This window comes from Sceloporus occidentalis, unplaced genomic scaffold, assembly GCF_023333645.1.
Source record: "Sceloporus occidentalis isolate IW3139 unplaced genomic scaffold, rSceOcc1.0.p SCAF_39, whole genome shotgun sequence".
NCBI lineage: Eukaryota > Metazoa > Chordata > Lepidosauria > Squamata > Phrynosomatidae > Sceloporus > Sceloporus occidentalis.
This window is the reverse complement of record NW_028317019.1, coordinates 2,333,456-2,361,152: the sequence shown is the minus strand read 5'-3', so window position 1 is coordinate 2,361,152 and position 27,697 is coordinate 2,333,456. Positions and strand designations below refer to the sequence as shown.

The 27,697-nt window shown below is 43.2% G+C and overlaps 1 protein-coding gene across 1 annotated transcript; it reads right to left on the bottom strand.

Annotated features, from left to right (window-relative positions):
• Positions 1 to 1,939: 1,939 nt before the first annotated feature.
• On the bottom strand, positions 1,940 to 7,222 carry LOC149290400 (uncharacterized). The gene is made up of 2 exons (XM_089489257.1): positions 7,162 to 7,222; positions 1,940 to 3,536 (listed from the first exon to the last, which is right to left on the bottom strand). Exons 1-2 carry the CDS (start codon positions 7,208 to 7,210, stop codon positions 2,131 to 2,133), a joined length of 1,455 nt encoding a protein of 484 aa, XP_089345383.1. The 5' UTR covers positions 7,211 to 7,222; the 3' UTR covers positions 1,940 to 2,130.
• Between the last annotated feature and the right edge of the window lie 20,475 nt (positions 7,223 to 27,697).

Below are 27,697 nucleotides of genomic sequence, written 5' to 3'. Positions count from 1 at the left end.
TATCCATCGTTAACTCAGGAGCTTTATTATCTGCCTTAAAACGATTGTTTAATTAGTTGTATAAAAACCAATCCTTCATGTTTCCTCTTTCGTTAACTTCTTCCGTAGATTTCATATTGTATTTTCCTTCTGGTGTTTTGTTCATTAAATCTCCATATCTTAGCCATGAAGTATCTTTGTCCTTTGTTCTATTGTAATAGGCTTCTTGCAGTGACACCCAAAATTGATGTCTCATTTTATTCCATACTTTAAGCAATGATCTTCTTATAACATGATGGTTAAAAGTATCATTATCTTTTGCTTTTGTATACCACATATATGCATGTATACCAAGATTCAGGTTAGCTTTTTCTATATTCAATAAATTCTTGTTTTCTAATTTGAACCATTCTTCTAACCATTTGAAACAAGCTGCATAATAATACAGCTTAAAGTTTGGTAAGTTACATCCCACCTTGAAGCAAAGATCATTTACTAAGGCAACCATAACAGTTTCGACTCCGTATCCCATCCTGAGGCCAGTTTGAAATGGGTCCAGATAATCTGTTTCATCCAAGACCGCTTGGAGATGAAGAGCTACTGCCCTCAAAATTATGTTGGTTAGAAATGGAAGATGGGAGACCGGTCTGTAATTGTTCATCTCCAAGGGATCTAGGGAGGGCTTTTCCAGAAAGGGCCGTAGCACCGCTTCTTTTAAGCATGATGGAAAATAGCCCTAACTAAGAGATGCATCTATGAAATATCTCAGGTGATATAAAAAGGGCAAGGGTCGGGAGGACAAGTTCTCCTCTTCACAATTAAAAGGAGCTTGTCCACATCCTCAGTACTCAGATTCAAATTGATCCAGTATGATCTTACTCATGGACACCTCACTTATAGCCTCTGCAATAATGCTGATGTCCAATTTGGCTCTTATCTGAGAGATTTTATCTGTGAAATAGTCATTTAAAGTATCATAGTGAGCTGTGGAAGGCTCTAATAATGGGTTCCGGGAGGAAGGTGCCTGAAACAGGTCCCAGATCCAACCCCCCCTCCCCCCCGACTTCAGCAGTCCCTTTATGCTTCTCTTCCCTTGGCACTTTCATTCCTTTATTCCTTCCTTCTCCTCTTTTAACATACATTGCTTCAAGGGGGTCCAAGGCCCTTTCAGCGTGATCCCAGAACCATGAGATTCCCCCAAATGAATGAGGGCTCTCCCCACTTCCCGCCCTCAGAGCAGCTTCAGGCGCTGAGAGTCTGCATGCGCAGATGCCCCAAAGACCCCTTCTCAGCATGCGCAGGGATCGTAAGGCCTTTGCTGCTGCTGCTGCTTATTCCTCTGGCAGCCTTTGGAAGAAGGGAAGAACTATGGCCTTTTTTTCCTTCCTTCCAGAATGGAGCCCAAGCTGCAGAGGTGGACTCAGGAGGGAAAGGCTGGGAAGGCTCTGCTTTGTACATATAGCTCTGTCTCTCTGAGTGTGTGTGTGTGTGTGTGTGTGTGTGTGTGTGTGTTTGCCTCTGTTTTTATGGCTGGGAAAGGAGCTGAGGGCTGAGGAGAGAAGAAAGGGTACATTTTGTGCAAATGCAGAATTTCTGTACACCAATGAGTCCAGTGTGTTGAAACAACACAAACTTTATTGCAAACACATAATCAGAAATTCAGCGCTTAAATCAGAGCTGCCCTCCCCAAACCAAACATTAAAACCCCAAAACCTAAAACATCACCCTCTTCCAAACCTAGCCCCCCCTCCAATTCCCACAGTCTATGCCCCACAGATAACAAGGCCCCCTTTGCCCTTCCCAGAAAATAGCCCTTTCTGTTAATGCCTGTCCCAAACTTTCTTCAGCCAACATCCCACAAATTCCAAATGCTATCATTCCCATAACTGTTCTAACCAGCCGCAGCCAATCCCACCCCTCTGTCTAGCTAACCTATTCCACCACCCATAATCCCCACTCAAATTTATAAACTAAAGCAGTAATCTATACTAATGGCAATTAAAACCTCAACTCAACAAAATATAACTGAAAAACATAAAGAGACATATGGACACACAAACCTAACACACAAAATCACAAGGGCCTTTTCTTATCACCACAGGATTTAAAATATATTCTTTAGTATTGCTTATTGACAAATATAATGTTAGTTCATTTCTGGGATTTGTGTGGCTTCGTTCCTGTTTGGACTCTCTGATGTCTCACTAGGCTTGATTTTGATGAAAAACATCTCCCACAATGCTGGCATTTGTATGGCTTCTCTCCTGTGTGGACTCTCTGATGTGCCAATAGATATGTCTTGGAAGAAAAACATTTCCCACAATGCTGGCATTTGTTTGGGTTCTCTCCTGTGTGGACTCTCTGATGTGCCAATAGGTATGACTTTGAAGAAAAACATTTCCCACAATGCTGGCATTTGTAAGGCTTCTCTCCTGTGTGGACTCTCTGATGTGCCAATAGGTTTGACTTTGAAGAAAAACCTTTCCCACAACGCTGGCATTTGTATGGATTCTCTCCTGTGTGGACTCTCTGATGTGCCAATAGGTTTGACTTTGAAGAAAAACCTTTCCCACAACGCTGGCATTTGTATGGATTCTCTCCTGTGTGGACTCTCTGATGTGCCAATAGATATGACTTTGAAGAAAAACATTTCCCACAATGCTGGCATTTGTATGGCTTCTCTCCTGTGTGGACTCTCTGATGTTTCACTAGGTCTGACTTTGAAGAAAAACATTTCCCACAATCCTGGCATTTGTATGGCTTTTCTCCTGTGTGGATTCTCTGATGTGTCACTAGGACTGACTTTGAAGAAAAACATTTCCCACAATCCTGGCATTTGTATGGCTTTTCTCCTGTGTGGATTCTCTGATGTGTCACTAGGATTGACTTTGAAGAAAAACATTTCCCACAATGCTGGCATTTGTATGGCTTTTCTCCTGTGTGGATTCTCTGATGTGTCACTAGGACTGACTTTGAAGAAAAACCTTTCCCACAATGCTGGCATTTGTATGGCTTCTCTCCTGTGTGGACTCTCTGATGTGCCAATAGGTATGACTTTGAAGAAAAACATTTCCCACAATCCTGGCATTTGTATGGCTTTTCTCCTGTGTGGACTCTCTGATGTGCCAATAGGTATGACTTTGAAGAAAAACATTTCCCACAACGCTGGCATTTGTAAGGCTTTTCTCCTGTGTGGACTCTCTGATGTGCCAATAGGTATGACTTTGAAGAAAAACATTTCCCACAACGCTGGCATTTGTAAGGCTTTTCTCCTGTGTGGACTCTCTGATGTGTCACTAGGTGTGACTTCGAATAAAAACACTTCCCACAGTGCTGGCATTTGTATGGCTTCTCTCCTGTGTGGACTCTCTGATGTGTCACTAGGTGCGACTTCGAAGAAAAACATTTCCCACAACGCTGGCATTTGTATGGCTTCTCTCCTGTGTGGACTCTCCGATGCATGACTAGGACTGACATGTAAGCAAAATATTTCCCACAGTGCTGGCATTTATGTGGCTTCTTTCTTGTGTGGACTTTCTCATGACTGACAAATTCTTCTGTAAAGGAGGACAATGACAGGCAAAACTGAATATCAGTGTTAAGAGAGGAAAGGGTTACCCCAAGATTCAGCCCCACGTTCACCCCTCTCTATTTGAGATTAAATTAATAGAATTGGTGTGAATGACCTGAGCATGACCCTGTTCTAGATGCCCCCAAATCCATATAATGACTGTATTCTTACTCATAGGTGCTACCAAAGAAGTGATTGAAGGGGAACTGCCATGAAGAAATCAGGGAAGGAGATAGTCAGGCAGTTAAAAAATATTCCATTAAATGTATATAAAACTATTTCAATTGAAAAGTGGCATCATTTCCTGTGAGACTGCCATAGAGTGCTGAGTCAGAATCCAAGGCATGATGGAAGCTAACTGCAGAGGATGCTTCATGCTGTTTGGCACCAGGATATGACTCACAGCCAATACAGTATATAGCTCACATGCGGATTGGTGTGGGTTGGAGTTGGGTGTGTAAGAGATTGTGAAATGGATAGAAGTCAGAGAGGAGAGTTGGTAAATATTTGTTTTATATTGCAACTCAAGATAAAGAACCTCTAAGGACTTGGAGGAAATCAACTGTGTCTGTGAGTTATTTTTAAGTGTGGAAAGTGGTTTGTGCATTGCCAATGCCTATATCTGGAGATTTGCTTCAGTGCTCTGCTATGTTATTGTTGAGCTCTGGAAGTGTCGCCTTCAGACTGTGCTATACATTGGCTTGTGAATGGGATCAGAATTCAGAGCCAAGAAGGACCTAAGAGCCAGTGTGACAATCCTGTTTGGCTGAAGTATTTCACCAAGCACCCATTGCACTTATTTCAGTTTCAGACAATTCTTTCCCCACCCAGGAAACATCATAAAACAATTTAAACCTTTTTGAATGCTCGGTTTCTGCCCCCAAGCAACGACTTCAGTATAAATATCAGCCCCAACTGGCTGTTCTTTAGTTTCAGTCCAGTTGCAGACAGACAGTCCATTGGTGTACATCTCACTCCACTCGCCAGCCCCACTTGCCACAGGACTTACTAACTTCTCTCCCCTTTCTGGACCTTCAGCAATTGGAATCAAGATCCATCTAGGTAATGTATTACCATTTGCAAAGCCTCAAAGTATTCGCCACTCCCACCTTTGTTTCTCAGTTCTTGTGTGTATGCGTGAACACCTATATGTGTATATGTCTGTGTATGCGTGTATTTTGCTTTTCCCCTAAATAAAACACAAAAAACTATTTGAAATGCCTCTGGAGTTCTGTGTGCTTCTGGGCCTGGTATAGTTGGGATGAATCCTGAGGTCACTGTTGCTTCAATCTCTCCTTTGAGCTAAGGATGAAATTCCCCTAAAAGCATAACACTTGTGGGTCTCCTCCCCAGACTCCAGCATTTCGAGTGACAAAGGGCCTCTGGAATCAACCACGGAGCTAAGCAAACTTAGGTTGGAAAAGAAACATTAGAGAAAAAGGAGTTTTTGTGTTACCCTTTCCACTCTTCATAGACATTGCTTATAATTGCTAAATGGAACCCTTAATATGTATGAAAACAAGGGCCTGATTTCAAGTTCAGTTCTTAAGTTCAGTGCTCTACAAGGGGCTACCTTTGTCCCAAGTTCGGAAGCTTCAATTAGTTCAAAATGCTGCACCAAATTGGTCACCGGAACATCTAGGTCAGACCATATAACACCAGTTCTAAAATCTCTTTATTGGCTGCCAATTAGCTTCCAGGTGCAATACACAGTGATGGTTATTACTTTTAAAGCCCTACATGGCTTGAGCCCGAGCTTCTTGAGGGAAGGCCTCTCTCTACACAATCTGCCCCACACTCTCAGAACATCTGGGAAGACTTTATTAGATTACCCAAAGGTCAGGCTAAGAACAACTTCCCACAGAGCGTACACAGCCATTGCCCCCAAGTTATGGAACAACTTGCCAGAGGAGATCCGTCTTATCACCACCTTGGATGCTTTCAAGAAAGCACTTAAGACGGATCCTTTCTGGCAGGCTTACCCACCCGACCTCTTCTAAAGAACTTAAGGGAAAAATCCCACTTCTGATCACAATTGTGCATTTTAAACAATGTTTTTATTTGTCCCGAATTGAGTTTTAAGCAACTTGTTTTTTTACTGTGTGTAAAAAGATGCTAATGTTGTTTTGTGGCTATTTTACAGGTAAATACAAATAAAACCTATTATTATTATCTGAATGGTTGGTGGCTGCCTCCCAATCCCCAAGGCCCCTCTTCTGGCCCTTCCCAGAGGTCCCTTCCTCTCCGCACAGAGCCAGGCGATCCTGGCTTTGCTCCTGCCTTCCCCTCCTGGCTCCCAGAGGTTTGATCCCCTTCCCTTTCTCCCTCCGATCTCCAACCTTCCCTCTTGCCCATCTGCACTGCTTTACCATTTAACCCTCAGCATCTCTTTCCTGCCTTTCTGTTTTTCACATTGCCTCCATCACTTTAACACAGACACACATCCACAGTGTGATGCATAAAAGGGACACTTTGAGGTTCATTTCTTGAGAAAGGCAGGGCAATCAATATACAACTAATGCATTAGGAAAGGCAGAACAAGGGGTCTGGTACCTGGTTTTTGATATTAGTGAGGGTCAAGTGCCAGGGATGAGCATTAAAACAGCCTCTTCAGAGCCAAAAAAGGCTGGAAGAGGGGCTACAAAAGCCAGGAAACTTGCTCAGGAATGGCATAAGAACCATTTGGGGGCAAAAGCATTAATCTCCATGGCTCCTTCCCACAAAATTCCAGAATTGGCAGTTTAGGATATGATATTTAGAATCCTTGCAAAGTGAAGAACAATAGTGCCTCTCTAAAACTAGAAATTCCAAGATTCCACAGGAAGTTGTTCTGACAGTTAAATTATGTGTGAAAGGGGACTAGGAATGGTAGTAGAGCACAAGTTGAACATGTGTCAACAGTGTGACGCAGCAGCTAAAAAGGCCAATGTGATCCTAGGCTGTATCAATAGGAGTATAGTGTCAAGATCAAGGAAAGTAATAGTGTCACTCTATTCTGTTTTGGTCAGGGCTCACTTGCAATAATCCTGTGTCCAGTTCTGGGCGCCACAATTCAAACAGATGTTTAGAAGCTGGAGCATGTCCAGAAGAAAGAAACCAAAAAGTTGAACAATCTGGAAACCATGCTCTCTGAGGAACAACTTAGGGAGCTGGATATGTTTAGCTTGGAGAAGAGGTGGTTAAGAGTGGATAAGACAGCCCTGTTCAAATATTTGAAGAGATGTCATATTCAGGATGGAGCAAGCTTGCTTTCTGCTATTCGAGAGAAAAGGACATGGAACAATGGATGCAAGCCACAGGGACAAGAGGCTCCATTAAAACTTTAGGAGGAACTTCCTGACAGTAAGAGCTCTTCAATAATGGAATACACTCCCTCAGAGTTTGGTGGAGTCTCTTTCTTTGAAGGTCTTTAAACAGAGGCTGGATGGCCATCTCTCGGGGGTGTTTTGAATGTCTGTTCCTGCATGGCAGAAGATTGAACTGGATGGTCCTTGTGGTCAATTTCAACTCTTTGATTCTATAATTCTAAAGGGGAATCATAGGGCTCTGACAGTAGATTATGAAAGGGCCCTCAGTCTTCACAGGAAGGGCAATGGGTTCAGGTTCCTTACCCACAGAGGCCACATTGTCATAATTCTCCATCATAACGGAACTGTACATAAGTTTCTGATTCTTTGTCAATAGTTTCCATTCCTCCTCGGTGAAATATATTGCCACATCCGCAAAGGTCACCTGCAACACAAAATAGCCCTCATCCAGAGAGTGACTAAACAAAAGCGGAGGAAAGCACATGGTGCATTGCAAATAATATTTCAATACTTCAGAATTCAGTCCAGGAAATCAACTTTAAATTCTGCAAGCAAGCAAAAAGCTACAGCCTTTGAGATCTAGTTTGTCTCGAATCCTTTCAATATAATATACAATGTAATAAACAATATAATTTAGGCCATTTCTGGAATATTATTGATTGATTAGGATACTGACTATCACAACATTGTATAGTACATTGAGTCACCAATGAATTATAGTGCATTTAACCATATCTTACCTAATTTTAGAGGCAAATTTCATTTTTAAAAAACAGTTCTGGGGAGTACTCATGGCTTGAGGGCCACTGGGCCCACCCTCAATTTAGGTCCAGAGATATTCCTCCATATCCCCCAACATTTCTCAGATGGGGAAAGGAAGACACATGTGGACAAGCAACACCAGAAGGGGATCAAGATGGCCAATGAAGATCACACAAGCGAGGAAGGGTACAGTAGTTTGCTTGTGCCTCCGACTCCTGGCAAGGGCTAGACCGTGCCACCTTTTCGCCTCCCCTCTCCCCTCTTTCGAGTTGATGGGATGCACACTATTTTGAACTTGTAACACATTTTGCAGCAACTGAACTGACCTGAGAAGAAGGGGGAAAGTGGGAGGAGCAGAGAGAAATAGGACATTTTCAAAGCCCCTGAAAAAATGAGGTGACAAAGGATTACCAGGACTCTCTAGGCCAAACTGGGACAGTATGTTCTCCGCTTGCTTTCATGAGTCGGCCCAGACACAGATGAAATGAATAGTCAGGATGGCAACTTACCAAAGAGCTGTTGTTCCTGGGCAGCCTCATTCTGTTGGAGCCCAACTCCCTCTGCTTGGCCTCTGTGTCGGCCATCAGGTGGGCAGGGGTCCTGGTGGCCCTGCACTTGGTCACTTCCAGCAAGAGAGGCCCCAAAGCCGTATAGAAGGAGTCTGAGATAAAGTTATGAGAAAAGGGACCAGGGTTAGGATTGGCTTGGCAAGAAACCCTGCATCACTCAAAGAGACAGAGAATAGCATCCTGCTGGTGACATACGCAGGTGACATATGTCTCCTTTAGGCTGATGCACAGGTGAGTATCCCCTTCCTCCCTCTGCACCAAACAAAGCCCCCTGGACCTAGCAAAGGTTCACTGAAGTTCCCCTACAAAACAGATACTCCATGCCTTCTTAGGGTGGTGGGGGATCAGGGGATGGGGAATTGGAGAGGGCCCTGGTTATGTCCCTGTAGATAGATGTGAAATGAGTGCATCATAAATAAATAAATCATCTGCTGAAACCTCCAGAGGTCCCCAATGCTTTTCCCCAGCATCAGCCACTTTCCCAAGAAGGCTGCATCCACACTATAAAGTACTTTGGCACCACTTAAATCTTTCAGTGCTATGGAATCCTGGGATTTTACCTTTGGGCCACTTAGCCTTCTGTGACAGATAGCTGATGCCACAATGAACTACAAATCCCAGCATTCCATAGGATGGAGCTAGGAGAGTTAATGAGGTTTCGAAGTGGATTATTTCTGCAGTGTAGATACAGCGTGAGTCGGTTTTAAAAGGATAGAAAGCACCCAATTCTTCTTTTTAATGGTTTTCCTTTACAAAATAATTGATTTGTTTTACTGCCTAATCCTTATTTTTGTTGTTGTTTGTTTCTATGTTTGTTTGTTTCATTCTTGGTAATATGAGTTATTCTGGTCTGTCTCCTTCCTTCTTCCCTGAAAATCTATTAATAAGGAAACTGGGGAGACTTTTAAAACCTCCCAAAGGAGCCACTTTTGGCCTTTTTGGGGGACAAGCCTCCTCTTAGAAGCCAAAGCCCAATGTTTGTGAAGAAGAAGAATAAGGCTTGTATTAAAACTCTCCTCCCCATTTCTGATCCCTTTTAAAACCCATGTTCCCCAGAAGGATCAGAGCTGTGTCATAAGAAAACCCTCTCAGAAATGAGACACAAAAGACACACAAAGAGACACTCTTCCTTCCTTTTGTCCCAAGGAACCTGGCCTCCTTCTCTCTCTGGAGCCTCAAGAGAGAAAGAGAAGCCTCTGTTCAACTGAGGCCTCAGAGAAGGTTCTGGAACATTATTCCCAACAGTCACAAACAGTACAGAACACAAAATGGCTGCCGAACACAAAATAGCCTTGGCAGTTGCTTGGCAGTTGGAGGTCTCAGCACACCAGTGAAGCCTACCGCTTCCAGGCCTTGTCCCTCTGCTTCCTCTCCACTCCCCACACTCACTCACTCTTTCTTTCTTTCTTTCTTTCTTTCTTTCTTTCTTTCTTTCTTTCCTCTCTCTCTCTCTCTCTCTCTCTGTCCCCTTCCGACTCTCTGCTCCTCACTCTCTCTTCCCTGCGCAGAGCTAAATAGAGAGGCAGAAGCTCCTCCCCTTCTTCATTCTGGCCAATGAGGGCAGAGGAGCTGGAAGGCCCCGCCCCCTGCCCCACCCTCACAGGCTCCTGCTGCAGTTAATATGGAACAAGGCAGCAGGGACTCTGGAGCCCCAGCCACACAGACGCTGGCCAAAGGCACACGTTCCCAGAGCCTAAGACCCATGAGATGGCAGCCCTATTCAGGGCAGGACCCTCCTCTCTCTGGCCCTGTGGATGCTGGGAGATACAGTCCAGGAATACACTGCAAATCCCATTGGCAAGAGACAAGGCTACTACTACTCTCTGATGTCTCACTAGGTGTCAGAACCTGTTATTAAGATCAGTTATAAGGTTATATCTTTTCAGTTCATGTACATTCACTTGATTTTGAAACCTCCCAAAGGAGCTACTTTTGGCGTAGTTTGGGGGACAATCGTCGTCTTAGTGGCCCTCCTATTAGAGACCCCTCTTTTGACCCATCAACTCAAAAGTGGGGGTTGGAGAAGAAAGAAGGGGGCAGGGACTTGCCCTTGCTAGGAGTCTGAGGCAAAAACAAACTCTTGTGTGATCTTCTTACGATACATTTTGGTATAGTCAGTATCCTAATCCATCCTCAGTATCCCAGCCATGGCTTAAATTATATTTTTATTATATTGTATATTGTATTGGAAGAATTTGAGACGAACTGGATCTCAAAGGCAGTAGCTTTTCTCTTGCTAACAGAATTTAAAGTTTATTTCCTGGACAAAATTCTGAGGTGATCAAATAATTTTTGGGATTCATCATGTGCTTCTCCTTCCCCTTTTACTAGTCATTCTCTGAATGAGGGCTATTTTCTATTGCAGGTGACCTTTGCAGATGTGGCGGTATATTTCACTGAGGAGGAATGGAAACTGCTGATGAAGAAGCAGAGACTTATGTACAATGATGTGATGATGGAGAATTACGAGAATGTGGCCTCTGTGGGTAAGGAAGCTGAATTCGTTGCCCTTAATATGAAGACTGAGGGTCCTTTCATTCTACATTATCATGGCACTATGATTCCACTTTAGAATTATAGAATCAAAGACTTTAAACAGATAACAAGGGCCATCTAGTTCAACCCCTTGCCATGCAGGAATACTCATCGAAAGCATCATCAGCAGATGGCCACCTAAACTTTGTTTAAAGACTTTTAAAGACCTTCAAAGAAGGAGCGCTTTAGAATCATGGAATCATAGTCTTGGAAGAGACCACAAGGGCCATCCAGTCCAACCCCCTGCCATACAGGAAATCCAAATCAAAGCATCCCCGACAGATGGCTATCCAGCCTCTGCTTAAAGACCTCCAAAAAAGGAGACTCTATCACCCCCCCCCCCCCGAGTGAGTTTGTTCCAATATCGAACAGCCCTTACTGTCAGGAAGTTCCTCCCAGTGTTTTGGTGGAACCTCTTTTCCTGTGGCTTGCTTCCATTGTTCTATGTCCTTTGCTCTAGAGCAGCAGAAAGCAAGCTTGCTCCATCCTCAGTATCTCTTCAAATATTTGAACAGGGCTATCCACTCTTAACCTTCTCTTCTCCAGGCTAAACTTTCCCAGATCCCTAAACCACTCCTCATAGGGCTTGATGGTTTCCAAACCCTTCACCATTTTTATTGCTCTTCTTTGGATAAACTCCAGCTTCTCAACATCCTTTTTGAATTGTGGTGACCAGAAATGGACACAGTATTCCAAGTGAGGGTCTGACCAAAGCATAATAGAGTTGCACTATTACTTAGCTTCATCTATAACATAGAATCATAGTTGAAAGAAACTAGAAAGGCCATCCAGTCCAACCCCCTGCCATAACACTGTACACATATTTATGTAGCCTAGAATCACATTGGTCTTTTTAGCTGCTGTGTCAAACTGTTGACCCAGGTTCAAGTTGTGGTCTACCAGGACTCCTAGATCCCTTTCACACATAGTTTGTCATAGCAGCTATCTGTGAAATCTTGGAATTTGTAGTTTAGTGAGTCACGATTGCTCTCCACTTTCTAAGGATTCTAAATATCCTATCCTAAACTGTCAGTTCTAGGAACCATGGAGATAAATGCTTTTTGAGTCCAAATGCTCCTCAGCCCATCCCTGACCAGGTTTCCTGGCTTTTATGGCCCCTCTTCAAGCCTTTTGAGACTCTGGAGAGACTTCTTTTGTGAAATCCCTCTGTTGGCCCTGCAATGGCTTAGAGAACAATGGCAATGTTCTCTAATGTTTCTCTCCCTACCTGAGCTTGCTTAGTTCCATGGTTGATTCAAGAGGCCCTTTGTTACCCAGAATGCTGGAGTCTGGGGAGGACACCCGCAAGTGCTATGCTTTTAGGGGAATTTGTTACTTAGCTGAAAGCGATATAAAGTTTGGTTCGGGCAACAGCAACCTCGGGATTCAGCTTAACTAGACCAGGCCTGGAAGCACACAAAACTCCGAAGGCATTTGAAATAGTTTTTTTTATTTTTTATTGAGGGGAAAAGCATAATACACACACACACACACACACACACACACATACACACACACGTAAGTGTTCACACACATGTACAAGAACTAGATAATAGGTGGGAGTGGTCAAGAGATGTAAGACTTTCATAATGGTAATACTTTACCTAGGTGGATCTCGATTCCAATAGCTGAGGGTTCGAAATGGGAAGAGAAGTCAGGAGCTGATGCGACAACTGGGGTTGGCGACTGCATTGAGGTGCTTAGCCATGTAAACCAACAGACTGTCTGTGTGTAATTGGACTGAAGTCAAAGAATAGCCAGTCATGGCAGATATATATACTGTAATTGATGCTTGGGGTCAGAAACCAAGTGTCCAAAAGGGTTTAAATCGTTTTAGAATGTGTCCTGGGGGGAAGAATGGTCTGAAACCAAGTTGAATGCAGTGGGTGCTTGGAGCAAATAAATCAGACAAAAAGGATTAGCACAATGGCTCTCAGTCCTTCTTGGCTCTGAATTCCTATCGTGTTCAGAAGCCAATGTACAGTGCAATCTGTGGGTGATGTTCCTAGATGCAGCTCAACAATAACATAGCAGAGTACCGAAGCAAACATCCAGATATAGATATTGGCAATGCACTGAGAACTTTTTACGCTAAAAATCTATCTATCTTGAGTTACAAAATAATACAAATATTTGCAAGCTCTCCTCTCCGAGTTCCTTCAACTTCACAATCTCTTGTACACACAACTCCAATCCAATCCACACCAATCTGCATGTGAGCTGTAAACGGTATTGGTTGGGAGTCATATCCTGGTGCCAAACAGCATGAAGTGACTTCTGCAGTTAGCTTGCATCATGCCTTGGGCTCTGACTCATCACTCTATGGCAGCCTTACAGGATATGATGCCACCTGTCAATCAAAGTATTTTTCCACATGTTTCATGGGATATTTTTTCAACAGTCCTTTGAATATCTGCTTCTGCTGATTCCCTCAAGGCAGTCCCCATCCAGGCTCTTCTTTGCTAGCTCCTATGAGTAAGGATACAATCATTCCATGGATTTAGGAGCATAAGCAGCAGGATCATGCTTGGGTTCCTCAGAGCAAATTTATTAATTTAATCTCAAATAAGGAGGGGTGAATGAGGGCTAAATCATGGGGTAACACCCTCCTCTCTTAACTCTGATTTTCTGTCTTATCTGTCATTGTCCTTCTTTGCAGAAGAACATTTGAGTCAACAGAGAGTCCACACAGCAAAGAAGTCACATAAATGCCACCACTGTGGGAAACGTTTTGCTTACAAGTCAATCCTTGCCATACATCAGAGAGTCCACACAGGAGCGAAGCCACACAAATGCCAACATTGTGGGAAATGTTTTTCGTCGAAATCTTACCTAGTGATACATCATAGAGTCCACACTAGAGAGAATCCATACAAATGCCAGCATTGTGGGAAATGTTTTTCTCAGAGGTCAAGCCTAGTGAGACATCAGAGAGTCCACACAGGAGCAAAGCCATACAAATGCCAGCATTGTGGGAAATGTTTTTCATCCAAATCTTACCTAGTGATACACCAGAGAGTCCACACTGGAGAGAATCCATACAAATGCCAGTATTGTGGGAAACGTTTTTTTCAGAAGTCACATCTACTGAGACATCAGAGAGTCCACACAGGAGAGAAGCCATACAAATGCCAGCATTGTGGGAAATGTTTTCGTCGGAAGTCAAATCTAGTGAAACATCAGAGAGTCCACACAGGAGAGAAGCCATACAAATGCCAGCATTGTGGGAAATGTTTTCGTCGGAAGTCAAATCTAGTGACACATCAGAGAGTCCACACAGGAGAGAAGCCACACAAATGCCAGCATTGTGGGAAAGGTTTTCGTCGGAAGTCAAATCTAGTGAAACATCAGAGTCCACACAGGAGAGAAGCCATACAAATGCCAGCATTGTGGGAAATGTTTTCGTCGGAAGTCAAATCTAGTGAAACATCAGAGAGTCCACACAGGAGAGAAGCCATACAAATGCCAGCATTATGGGAAATGTTTTCGTCGGAAGTCAAATCTAGTGACACATCAGAGAGTCCACACAGGAGAGAAGCCACACAAATGCCAGCATTGTGGGAAATGTTTTCGTCGGAAGTCAAATCTAGTGAAACATCAGAGAGTCCACACAGGAGAGAAGCCATGCAAATGCCAGCATTGTGGGAAATGTTTTCGTCGGAAGTCAAATCTAGTGAGACATCAGAGAGTCCACACAGGAGGGAAGCCACACAAATCCTAACATTATATTTGTCAATAACGAATACAAAAAATACAGAATACAGAAAAGGCCCTTGTGATCTTATTTGTAAAATTTCTCTGTCAATATGTCTCTATGTTTTCAAGTTGGATTTTGTTAAGTTTAGGTTTTAATTGCCAATAGTATAGATAATTGCTTTGGGTTGTCAATTTGGCTGGGGATTGTGGGTTGTGGTATAGGTTAGGTAGATGGGAGGTTGGGATTTGTTGCAGCTGGTTAGAATAGTTATGGGAATTATAGCTTTTGCAATGTGTGGGATTTTGGCTTAAGAAAGTTGGGGGCAAGTATTAACAGAAAGGGCTAGTTTCTGGGAATGGCAAAAGGGGGCCTTGTTACCTGTGGGGCATAGACTGTGGGAATTGGAGGTGGGGGCTAGGTTTGGAAGAGGGTCATGTTTAAGGTTTTAGGGGTTTTAATGTATTGTTTGCATTGGAGTTTTCAGTTCTGGCTTAAACACTGAATTTCTATGTCTTCTCAATAAAGTTCTTTACTGTTTCAACACACTGGACTTTGATGCACAGAATTTCTGAATTTGCCCAAAACTGACCCTTTCTTCTCTCCTCAGTTCTCATCTCCATTCCCAGCCATAAGAACAGCACAGACACACAGACACAAACATACAGGATACACAGAAAGAGCTATATTTCCAAAGCAGAGCCTTCCTTTCCTGCCTTTCCCTCCTGAGTCCAGCTCTGCACCTTGGCCTCCATCACGGTCTCCTCAAAGGAAGAAGGAAGAGGAGGCCACTGAACCCCGGCGCATACCTTCCTTTCCCACAAACGCCGCCAGCGGAATAAACAGCAGCATCTAGGACCTGGCAATCCCTGCGCATGCTGAGGAGGGGCCTTTGGGACTATATGCGCCTGCACAGTCTCAGCCCCAGAAGCCATTTCTGCCCTCACAGTCTGTTCTTAGGGAGGGAGGGAAGTCGGGAGAGCCCTATTCATTCAGAGGAATGGCTGGAGGGGAGAAGCCCCTCTTCTCCCCTCAAAGAAAGGCAGGGGTCCTGCAAGGCCTCCTCTCCCTCTTTCCTTCCCTGCCCCCTCCTTGGGGGATTCCTTGGGTCCCAGGTACTTGGGGAGTCATTATGAGAAATGAAGGCTGGTGGGACCCTTGGAGAGAGGCATGGCCATGGAGGGGAGGGGGATCCAAAGGTAAAAAGGTCTTTGAGGAGCCCCCTCCCTCGTGCAAAGTGGGGCCGAGGAGAGACTCTCTCTTCCGATGCCTCATTTGGGGAAGAGATTTGTGCCAAATAGAAAGCATCGCACAGGATAGGATTCAATGGCATTTTTCTTGGAGGGAGTTTTCTCTTGAGTCCTGGGGGAGGGGGCTCTGGGGGGGAGAGAAGAGCCAAAATCCTCTTGGCCAAAGCCAAGAGGAGGGAGACGGAGGGAGCTCAAAACTCTGGCAATCCCTTGTCAACCTGGGAAATAGGCTTAGAGATCCACAGGATCCAGATTGGGCATCCTCCCTCACATACTTATCTTTTCCTTCACAACAGCCCTGCAGAGGAAGACCAACAGAGAGACCCACAGCCCCAGAAACAACCCCCCCCCCCAGTTCTGGGAGCATACTAAAAGTGCTTTTGACCCCCTTGAAGAGATGTTGTTATTATTATTATTATTATTATTATTATTATTTATATTCCACCTTTTCTCAATCTAATCAAAGCAGATTACAGTAATAAAATAACATACAATTTAAGAATTACAATTAAAATTCCAAACCCCCAACCCTTCTCCCAATTATAAAAACATTAATCAACCCTTAAAAATCCTATTAAACAGCAAGAAAATTTAAAACTTTCATAAAACAATACAGTAAAAAAGTTTTTTTGGGCAAGAAATGGGTCATTTTCTGCAGGAGAGGTGGGAGGGCAGGAACGATATACATCAATAGCAATTTCCATCACACTAACGATGGCAAGGGTCAGGGTCAGGAGGAGGGGGAGGCAAGTCAATAGATCTCATCTAGTCTGGAAAGAGGTCCGTCTTAATAGCCTTCCTAAAGGCTTCCAAGGTGTTAATAGGACAGATCTCATCCGGAGGTCGTTCCAGAGTGAACCAACACGTAAACACGTAAACATCGTAAACATATAAGAAAATGATGGTAAGTTGTTATAACAGGTAGAACTGATATTAGACATATGTTTAAAAGGGGAACATACAGGAAAATACCAAAGATATTTAAGTTGGAAATGGTTATTGATAAAACAAGTATATGAAGTATATCACATGTGTCACCTGATGTGTGTATAATGTTATATATAATGGGTAAGTATAATTGATAACTGGGAGTTCCTTGGACCTTAGAACCGTTTGGTTCTGTGTCTCAATGAACCTATTAAAGGGGGGAGGCCTGTGACGGACTGACTTCCAAACCAGCCAATCAGAAGCCAGAGACTCTAAGCCAATCAGGTGCTGGCTGAGGAGTTTGAAGCTTCCGCTTAGCAGTTGGGTGGAGTCAGTTAGGGTTTGCAATCCTGAGGGATGAAGCGGGAGTTCAGTGGGAGATAGTGATAGAGAGGATGGGAACAGTAGAGTCCAAGAGAGGACTGGGTTCCCATAGTTCCTGAGGGATGGTTACTTAAGGAACTGCTTTGTCCAGAGAGGGACAGGATTAGTTCTGGAGAGTCTAGAAGAGAGACTCAGGGGAACCAGACTCAGGAAGAGGGCCTTGGCTTACATCATTTCTTGAGTGATAGTATAGCCTGAGTGGCGGAGTTATCATTATTATTATTATTACTATAGAGTTAAAACCAGCCCTGTATATATGTAACGAAACAAGACATAGTAACAACTCCATCCCAAAGATACCTTTGCCTATTCTGTTTTAAAAATAAACTTATATTCTTGTTTAACCAGCCGCTTGGTCTGTGTTTTAAAATCCATCCACACGACTGTCCTTCAAACACCCAAAGAGGTGTCAGGTCAAAATAGAAGAGAGGATTGTGAATCGTTACGTCATCTATTAGAGATTTAAATCTGGATCTAGGTCTTTTCCTGTCCAGATGGATTTTTGCAGGTCCTTCTGCCGTTCTAAAAATGGTTTGTCATTAAGAAGGATAGTATAGTCTGAAATGAAAATAGTAATGTAGGCAGTACGTTCGTTTTAACTGCCACGATCCTATCCAAGAGGGATAGGTTGAGTTTAGCCCTTCTATTGAGACCTTGTTTGATATCACCCCATATTTTCTTGTGGTTGTTTTTAAAGAGGTCTCGGTTTTTAGAGGTGAACTCAACACCTAGATATTTGACCTTTTCTTCTACTTTAAAGCCAGTCTCCTCTTGGAGATTTTCCTGATCGTTCTTTTGTTAAATTAATTGGTAAAATGTTTGTCTTATCCCTGTTAATCCAGAAACCTGAATGCTGTCCATATTCCTTTAATTTATAAAGCAGGGGATTAACACTTTCTATTGGGTCAGATAAGTATATCACCACGTCGTCCGCGTATAGTTTAAGTTTGTACTCTTCCTGCTTCATTTCCAGGCCTCTGGTCTTCTTATCTTCTTTAATGCTAGGACTCAGAGTCTCTAAAGTGGCTTCAAATAATAAAGGTGAGAGGGGTATCTCTCATTACAGGTAACGCCTTCGCTTCCCCCCCCCCCCCCCCCATTAATCATAATTCTCACTGTTTGTTTTCTATAGATTGCATCTATCCAGCTTATAAAGTTATCTCCTGGAACCATTTTTCTTAAGGTTTCCAACATGAAGTTCCAATTAACTTCATCAAACGCCTTTTCGGCCTCAAGAAAAATTATAGCTGCTTTTTTATCTATTTTCTTCTCATAGAAGTCTATAATATCTAGTAAATTCCTCGTGTTGTTTCTAAGGTGCCTTTTTGGGAGGAATCCCGTTTGGTCTTCGTTTATGATATTTTGTAGGGTTTTTAAAAATCTTTATGCTAAGACCATTGCAAAGATTTTATAATCGTTGTTCAGGAGAGAAATCGGTCTGAAATGTTTCACCTCCAGCAGCTCCTTTACTTTCTTTAGGAATCAGTACAATATCAGCTATCTTCCGAGAGTCAGTCTTCTTTGTGAGAGTCTATTCATGATTTCTGCTAGGGGTTTAATTAGCTCTTTCTGTAAGCTCTTGTAATATATTGCGCTTAGGCCATCCGGCCCTGGAGCTTTGGATGCCTAGGTTTTACTGATTGCTTATAGCACCTCAGGAGCCGTTATTGGTTTATCAAGTTCAATTCTCTGTTCTTCGTCAATCTTTACTATGTCTTGTCTGTCCCAAAATGTATCCTCTCCTGGGAAATATATTCTTCTTTGTATAGATTTGTGAAATATTTATATACACATTCTTTCATATGTTTTTGGTTGGAATAAATCTCATCCCCTTCTTTAACCCTTGAAAAGATCCGTTTCTCCTTTTCCTTTTTCAGTTTCCATGCTAAGCATTTGCCAGGTTTATTATCATTCTCTACGTGTTTCTGTTTGATGTATCTTTATTTTTTTCTCCTGGTCTTCTATTAGCCGTGTGGATATTTCCTTTTGAATCTTCTTAATCTGTTGTTGATTCATTTTGTTTTGGGGGTTTTCTTTAAGGAATTCTTCCTTATCCTTTAACTTTCCCTGTAGTTCTTTCCAATTCTTTTCTCTATTTGTTTTCCTTTCGTAAGATGGTTTCAAAGAGGAACCCCTCATTACCGCTTTCTTTGTGTCCCAGACGATCTCTGGGCTGACTTCTCCATTCAGATTTTCTTCAGAGGAGGATTTAAATGTGTTTGTTTTGCTTTATCTAGAATTTTTCCATCTTTTAACAAAGTCTCATCTAGTCTCCATATCAGTTCCTTAGGTTTATTCTTCAAAGACAATAAAATTGGGTCATGATCCAATAGGATTTTTGGTAGGGTTTCTCCTGCTTCCACCGTTGTGCTAATAGTCGGGGAAGTCAGGAACATATCTATTCTCCACCAGGATTGATGGGGGTTTGGAAAGAACGTGAATCCTTAGACAGACCATACTTGAATCTCCAGTATCTTCTAATGAGAAGGCTTCTTTTGATTAAAAGAAAGATTTTGGCAATTTCCCTTGCTTTAAGTATGTTTTGTTGTCTGCTTTTCTATCTATCTGGGGTCTATCACTCCATTCCAATCTCCCATCATTAAGGTCCTATCGCTCATACGGTCTGGCATTTGTTTTTTCAACTTGTCAAAAAAACAGTCCTTTATTTTCCAAGGGTACATAAACTCCCACCATTAGGATCCTTTCATCTTATAAAGTAACTTCTACACCAACCAAGTATCCATTGGGGTCTGAGAATACCTCTTTAGATTCTCATTTATCCTTTGCATATATCACTACACCTTTTTTCCTCTCTTTTGAGGCTGCTATGTATTCTTTCCCCAATTTGGTGTTTTTCAACAATCTTATATCCTCTTCCTTTATATGGGTTTCCTGAAGGCAAATGACATCAAGTCTCTGTTTCCCTCAATAATGAAAAAGTTTACCTCGTTTTTTTTGGCTGTTGATTCCTTTAACATTTGATGATAGGATGTCCGTCTTCTCCAGTTTCATCGTCATATTCTCCCTCTATATGGTCCTCTCTTGTGTTTGGATCTGGTTTCCTAAGCAATTCTCCTTCTTCTCTTTCTTCTTCTAAGCTCTCTTCCTCCGTATCCTCTTCTCCTTTTCCAGGGTTGTTTATTTCTTCTTTCTGACTGTCCCCTTTATTAAGTTCTTTTTCATTCTCATGTAGAAAATGTCTTTCTTTTTGTACCGAGTTGATTTGGTATCTTTTTGGCTTGAATTTAAAAGATAGGCCCTGAGTTAGTTCCCATTTGTAGTAGATCCCATTGCTGCGCAAAACCTTAGTCAGTGGTCCATATTCCTTCCTCTTCCTTAACAGTTTCCCAGAGATATCTTTAAACAATAAAATTTCATTTTCTTCAATTTTGAATCTTGTATGAAAGTATTGTTGAAGAATTGTTTCTTTCATTTGAGTCCTAACAAAATAAATCACGATATCTCTGGGCAGTCTCTTCTGTTTTGCGACCCAGGAGCTTACTCTAAACATCTTGTCCACCTCAAGGAGAAAAGTTTCATTATCTAGGTCCATATATTCAGCCAAGACTGGTATTCTCCTTTTATATAGATCTTCGTCCTTCTGTTCGGGAAGACCTCTTATTCTAAGACATCTCTCCCTAAATCTTTGCTCTAATTTAATTCTTTCTGATGTATCTTCAGTATCTTCTTTTGTTAATCTCTCTATCTCTTTCCCCAATTTTTTATTTAATTCCTCCAGGAATGTCACTCTTTCGCTGATTTGTGTTAATTCTGATGTTATCTTTTCCAGAGAGTATTCATGTTAAGCAACGGGGTGGACATTAAACCAACAGAATCCCCAGACTTTCCCTAGTCTTTAAGCTTAGGTAAACACAATTGATGTGGTCCATCATACAGATAGATATCCTGCTCAAGGAAAGATTGTCTTCATGGACCAAAGGCACTCCCCTTACCTGCTCACTGACAGAGAACCCGGCTGGTAAGGCCTGATCCCAGGTGGCTGAGATATCTCAGTGAAACAATCCAGGTCAGCCTCTTGGTCCAGAAGGAGATCATGGACTATGTGTGTTTTAGTTTTGACTGACCTGGCATTACACAAGAGCAGGGAAAGGTTCCGTGGTTGGTTTGGTTGGTTTGGCTCTCCAGGCCTTTTGGGATAGCAGGGTGAATGGAAGGGGAGAGAGAGATCTGTCAGGGTCCTAAGTGCAGCCCCTCTTGCAACACAAAAGGCAGTACTTTGAAAAAGGAACAGCTTTTATTGAAGAAGAAGATACATGTAATAGAAGTGACTTTTTTGTCAGGAATGAAAGAAAGTATAAACATATCACTTTTTAACCCCACCCCATTAACCAATGAAGCTAATTAATTTGATAGCCTTTTCCTGCGCAGTGTCCTCCCTGCCGGGATTCTGGCAGCTTTCCTAAAAACAATTAAGCTCTCATGTGCCTTATCTTAACCACTGCACCTGTGGCCTTGGACCACAGAACTCAGCCACACAACAATTATATAATGAAAGCCCATCAGTCTCCACATAATATGATACCATATGAAAATATAATAAGCATAAACCCATAACAACATAATACAATATAAGAATAGTATTATTATTATTATTATTATTATTAACCTTTTTTTATGAAGCGCTGTAAATTTACACAGCGCTGTACATGCAATCTTTTTAGTTAGACGGTTCCCTGGCCTCAGGCTTACAATCTAAAAAGACATGACACAGAAGGAGAAGGGAGTGGTGGAGGGAAAGGGTAAGAGGTCCAGCAGTTCCTCTCTACCTCCGAGGCCTGGACCAAGGCAGATGGACTGGAGGGAGGGCTTGGGTTCTTAATGGATGGTTAATCATTTTCCAGGGAAAATACATACTCTCAAGTAGGATAATGCATATACAGTACATAGCAATACAGGAAATGGTTAGAACAGACACCAAAAGAACATCAAATAGTAAGCGACAATTATGCAATGCCTGGGAAGGCTTCTCTGAACAGGATGGATTTCAACTCCGTTTTGAAGCTGGGTAAAGAAGTGATGGCTCTTGCTTGTGGGGGAAGAAGGTTCCCAGAGTGAGGGGCAGCGAGTGAAAAGGGGCGAATCCGGGATGGGGCAGAGGAAATCCTGGGCTGGGACAGCAGACCTTGACTACCAGAACGGAGGGCCCTGGTGGGAAGGTGAGGAGAAAGAAGGTCTGATAAGTAAGGAGGGGCCAGTCCATGGAGGGCTTTAAATGTTGACAGCAGGAGCTTATACTGAATGTGGAAAGGGAGGGGGAGCCAGTGAAGGGATGCCAACACAGGGGAGATGTGGTCAGAGTGGTGGGCGGATGTGATAATGCGTGCAGCTGAATGCTGGACAGAAATTAAAGGACGGAGGTGAGAAAGAGGTAGCCCAGCCAGGAGGACATTACAGTAATCAAGTCGTGAGATCACTAGGGCATGGACCAGGATCTTGGCAGTAGAGGTGGAGAGATAAGGTCGGATTTTGGCAATATTGTACAAAAAGAATCTACAAGCCTTGGCTGTGGTCTGGATCTGAGGGATACACGACAGAGAAGAGTCAAAGATAAAACCAAGACTAAGGGCTTGCTGAACTGGTTGAATGGAAATGTTGTCCAAAGAGACAGAAAAGGAGAGTTGAATGGTGGGCTTAGGAGGAAAGACAAGAAGCTCCATCTTGGACATGTTGAGCTTCAAGCGCCAATGGTGCATCCACTGTGAGACAGATGTGGATGTGCCTTGCCTTGGGCAAGTGTAATGACTGGACTCCAGTCAATGGAGGTCTTCTTCAGGCAGTAAAGGGAGGTTTATGCAAATGCAGAATGACATCACTGCTACGGAAGGCTCTCTTGACCAATCAGAGAGCAAGATGAAGGTTCTTCTGGAAGCTTCCGTGAGAAGGAGATATAAGGCCTGAGAGACCAAGAGACAGTTGGTAGAATTGTGTCAGTTGGAGAACGAGAGAGAGAGAGTTAAAGAGCGGATCTTGGAAGTTAGTCTCAGAATTGGACACTTAGGTCTATTTATTTGTTTTAAAAGCTTGCATGAATTGAATATTATATACTTACAAATATTGTACCTGCAAGATTCTTAATATCTTGTATGACTTATAATTTATTTATATATATCTCCTTGGAGTATCTACTACTCAACGCTCCTTTTCCACGTGTCTTGGATCGGTTGATGCTTGGGAAGATCACTAAAGAAGGAGAAATAAGGTTTCTTAACTGGTCCCAGTGTAGGTTAAGGGAAACCCTTTTAAAATTCACTGGATGGTGGCAGCGTGATTTCAGGAATTTAAGGGTCTGCTGGGCTAAGAGCCATAATGTCTAAATGTCTAATTAACAATTTGTAAGACACTTTGAAAGCCTTTTAGCTGAATAGAGGGTTATAAAAACATTATTATTATTATTATTATTATTATTATTATTATTATTATTAAAAGCATGGAAAAGACTTCTCTTAGGGTTGCCATAAATCAGAAACAACCTGGAAGCACACAACGACAACAAGAGAAGTAACACCACTAACACAAGGCATCTAGGTAGAAGGAAGGAAGGAAGGAAGGAAGGAAGGAAGGAAGGAAGACGTGGGAGTTGTAGTCCTCAGTTCAGAGGGATTGGAGGGGGCCCTACTGCAGGGCTGGACCCCTCCTCTCTCTGGCCATGTGGATGCTGGGAGATCAAGTCCAGTAAATACACTGCAAATCCCATTGGCAAGATAAAAGGCTATTACTGCCCCAAATCCTTTATGAGGCCAGAAACCCCTTTGTTAGGAAGCGAACCCTGAATATATCTCAGGAAGGCTCTCTATCTCCCAAGGCCCCCTCCCTCCAGGACCTCCTTCCTCTCTTCCCCTCAGTCTCTCTCTCTCTCCCCTGAAGGCCTCAAACTGACAACTGACAAGCACTCAGGCAGAGGCAGCCATTTTGTGTTCTAGGGGCCATTTTGTGCTGCTTGTGACTGTTGGGAATAATGTTCCGGAACCTTCTCTGAGGCCTCAGTTGAACAGAGGCCTCTCTTTCTCTCCTGAGGCTCCAGAGAGAGAAGGAGGCCAGGCTCCTTGGGCCAAAAGGAAGGAAGTGTGTCTCTTTGTGTGTCTTTTGTGTCTCTTTTCTGAGAGGGTTTCCTTATTACAAAGCTCTGCTCCTTCTGGGGAACATGGGTTTTAAAAGGGATCTGAAATGGGGAGGAGAGTTTTAATATAAGCCTTATTCTTCTTCTTCACAAACATCGGTTTTTGGCCACTAAGAGGACAATTGCACCCAAACTACGCCAAAAGTGGCTCCTTTGGGAGGTTTTAAAAGTCTCCCCAGTTTCCTTATTAAGAGATTTTCAGGGAAGAAGGAAGGAGGCAGACCAGATCATCTCATATTATTACCAAATAAACATAGAAACAAACAAGAACAACAAAAATAAGGATTAGACAGATAAGCAGACAGTTTATTTTTTTAAAAGGAAACCCATTATCAGGAAGGTAAAAACAAGACTTGGGTGCTTCTGCCCTTTTACAACCGAATCTGGCTCTATCTGCACTGCAGAAATAAACCAGTTCGAAACCGCTTTAACTCTCCTGGCTCCATCCTGTGGAATCCTGGGATTTGTAGTTCGTTGTGGCACCAGGAAGGAAGGAAGTGTGTCTCTTTGTGCCTCTGGCCCTCCATTTTGGGCGGAAGGAAGGAAGGAAGGAAGGAAGGAAGGAAGGAAGGAAGGAAGGGGTCTGAGGAAAGGAATGAGGAAGGGAATGAAGAAGGGGAGGAGTTTCTGTCTCTCTATTTAGCTCTGTGTGGGGAAGAGAGAGTGAGGAGCAGAGAGTGAGAAGGGGACAGAGAGATAGACAGAAACAAGAGGGAAGGAAGGAAGGAAGGAAGGAAGGAAGGAAGGAAGGAAGGAAGGGGGAGTGGAGAGGCGAGGCAGCAGAGGGACAAGGCCTGGAAGCGGTAGGCTTCACTGCTGTGCTTAGGCCTCCAACTGCCCAGCAGTGAGCTGTAGGTGGCCATTTTGTGTCTTGGTGGCCATTTTGTTTTGCTTCTGACTGTGGGGAATAATGTTCCAGAACCTTCTCTGAGGCCTGAGTTGAACAGAGGCTTCTCTTTCTCTCCTGAGGATCCAGAGAGAGAAGGCGGCCAGGCTCCTTGGGCCAAAAGGAAGGAAGTGTGTCTCTTTGTGTGTCTTTTGTGTGTCTTTTCTGAGAGGGTTTTGTTATTACACAGCTCTGCTCTTTCTGGGGAACATGGGTTTTTAAAAGGGATCAGAAATGGGAGGATAGTTTTAATGTAAGCCTTCTTCTTCTTCTTCTTCTTCTTCTTCTTCTTCTTCTTCTTCTTCTTCTTCTTCTTCTTCTTCCTCACAAACATTGGGCTTTGGCTTCTAAGAGGAGTCTTGTCCCCCAAAAAAGGCCAAAAGTGGCTCCTTTGGGAGGTTTTAAAAGTCTCCCCAGTTTCCTTATTAATAGATTTTTATGCATGAAGGAAGTTGACAAACGAGACCATCTCCTATTACCAAGAACGAAACAAACAAACAACAAAAATAAAGATTAGACAGAAAAACAAAGTGCTTAGTTTTTGAAAGTAAAACCATTATTAAGGGGGGGGGAAACCAGACTTGGGTGCTTCTACCCCAGGGATAGGCAACTTTTCTGAGGTTGGTGTCCCTCAGACAAATGGGGGGCCAAAGCCAATAAATAAATAAATAATTTTTAAAAAATTTAACTAAATAAATAAACCGGGACAAATGTAGGACAACATTTTTTTTTGTGCTTTGACTATTACTAGTTTCCTTCCACCCCCCAATTTGCTCATTTCACATCATAATCTTATTTACATTTTCAATTTTTTTATACTTATTATAATCAACTTGACAAAAACAACTATTTCCGAATAAAAATAAAAAATATATATGTACACACATTTTTTCCTCATTTCACATGCATCAAATTTATATCAAAATACCTTTCTTTATATCAAATACCTTTCCCCATGTCTGTGCTATTGGTAACCAGTCATCATTTAATTCCAATTCAGATCTATTACTTAGCAATTTTGTCAATCTGTCCATTTCCTTCCATTCATCTATTTGTGGTGGGTTACTGCTATTCCAATTTTGTGCTATCACAAGTCTTGCAGCAGTAACTAAATACAGTGGGACCTCGCCATATGCTGTCTTGCCATACGCGGACTTGAGCGTACGCGCTCAAGCCGTGGGGTGCGCGCGGGGCGGAAGGGGCGTCGTGTCCCATTCAATTGAATGGGCACGCGTGCCCATTGCGCCCTGGGCGCGCCCGCGCCACCACGCACGAGCCGCATTGTTTCCAATGGGGCTCGAGCATAGGCGGAATTCGCCTTACGCGGAGGGATCCGGAACGGATCCCCGCGTAAGGCGAGGACGGACTGTATAAAAAAGTTATCCAATATTTTTTTCCATCTTTTTTTCCATCTTTGGCAGTAAATAGTTCAGTAAATAGAACTCTGGAGACATGTTAAATTGAAAAGAAAAGGCTGTTTGTATCTCAGAATGAACCTTAAACCAAAATTTCTTGACTTTTTTACAAGACCACCACATATGCCACATCTCCAACATATTAAGTTAGGTATTTTATATATATATATATTAATTTTAGCTGGTGTGAAATACCACTTATTGGATATTTTGAGATGATTTTCTTTTAGAGACTGTGAGGCGGTGAATTTATTTGTCTTGTCCCAGGCCTTCAGCCATTCTTCATATGGGATTGGATGTCCTATATCCCGTGCCCATCTTATCATATTTTCTTTTATTGTCTCCTTTTCAAGATCTCTCATTAGTAATATCTTGTACGACAGCATTTTCAAATGGTAGACACTTTTTTTTAAAAAGTGGGGGACACAGAAAAAATGTGCTGATTTTTTTAAAAAATGTTAATATAAATGCATATTTCTGAGGTGTCTATAGACAATTGCCCCCCTTGCCCCTGCGCATGAGAGGCCAAAGGCCCTGGCCGCAATCGCCAGCAGGACTGGGCTGGGGCCGGTCCCAAGGCCTTGCCGGGCTGCATCTGGCCCGCGGCCCACAGGTTGCCTACCCCTGTTCTACCCTTTTACATCTAGCTCAGGCTATATCTGCACTGCAGAAATATTCCACTTTGAAACTGTGTTAACTCTCCTGCCTCCATCCTGTGGAATCCTGGGATTTGTAGTTTGTTGCAGCACCAGAGATCCAGAGCCACCCCAAGACAAGGCTCTCCAGGGCTCTCTTGGCCCTCCTTTGCTTGAGAAAACAGTGGGCCCCTGGTATACCTCCCCCCCCCATGTATACCAAAATCCGCGTATGCTCAAGTCCACGCTCGCCGACATTGGGGACAAGAGTCCCTCTCCTCTCCTCCCCTCCCCAACTTTTTCCCTCCTTGCCGCCACGCTCTGGGGAAAGGCCGTGTGAGGCTATTGGCGGTCAAGGGGCCTCCAGCCAACCATCCGGCCCTTCAGTGGATGTGGCAGTGCTTGTGGCAGTGGCAGCGAAGAGGAGGCGGAGGAGCAGCACCAGAGGCCTCCTCTCCACCTCAGCCTCCACGGCCCCACTGCCGCCACCATGGAAGGGCCGGGTGGTGACCCAGAGGCCTCTTGGCCTCCAATAATCCCACTCGGCCCTTGCGTCATGGCGGCGGTGGAGAGGAGGCCGAGGAAGCCTCTGGCACTGCTCCTCAGCCTCCTTTCCACTGCCAGCACACTGCCGGGAAAAAGAC

Coding starts and splice junctions, on each gene's coding strand:
- LOC149290400 (XM_089489257.1), bottom strand. CDS start 7,210: ATGTACAGTTCCGTTATGATGGAGAATTATGACAATGTGGCCTCTGTG. Junction 3,537..7,161: donor TGACAATGTGGCCTCTGTGG/GTAAGGAACCTG, acceptor CCTCCTTTACAG/AAGAATTTGTCAGTCATGAG.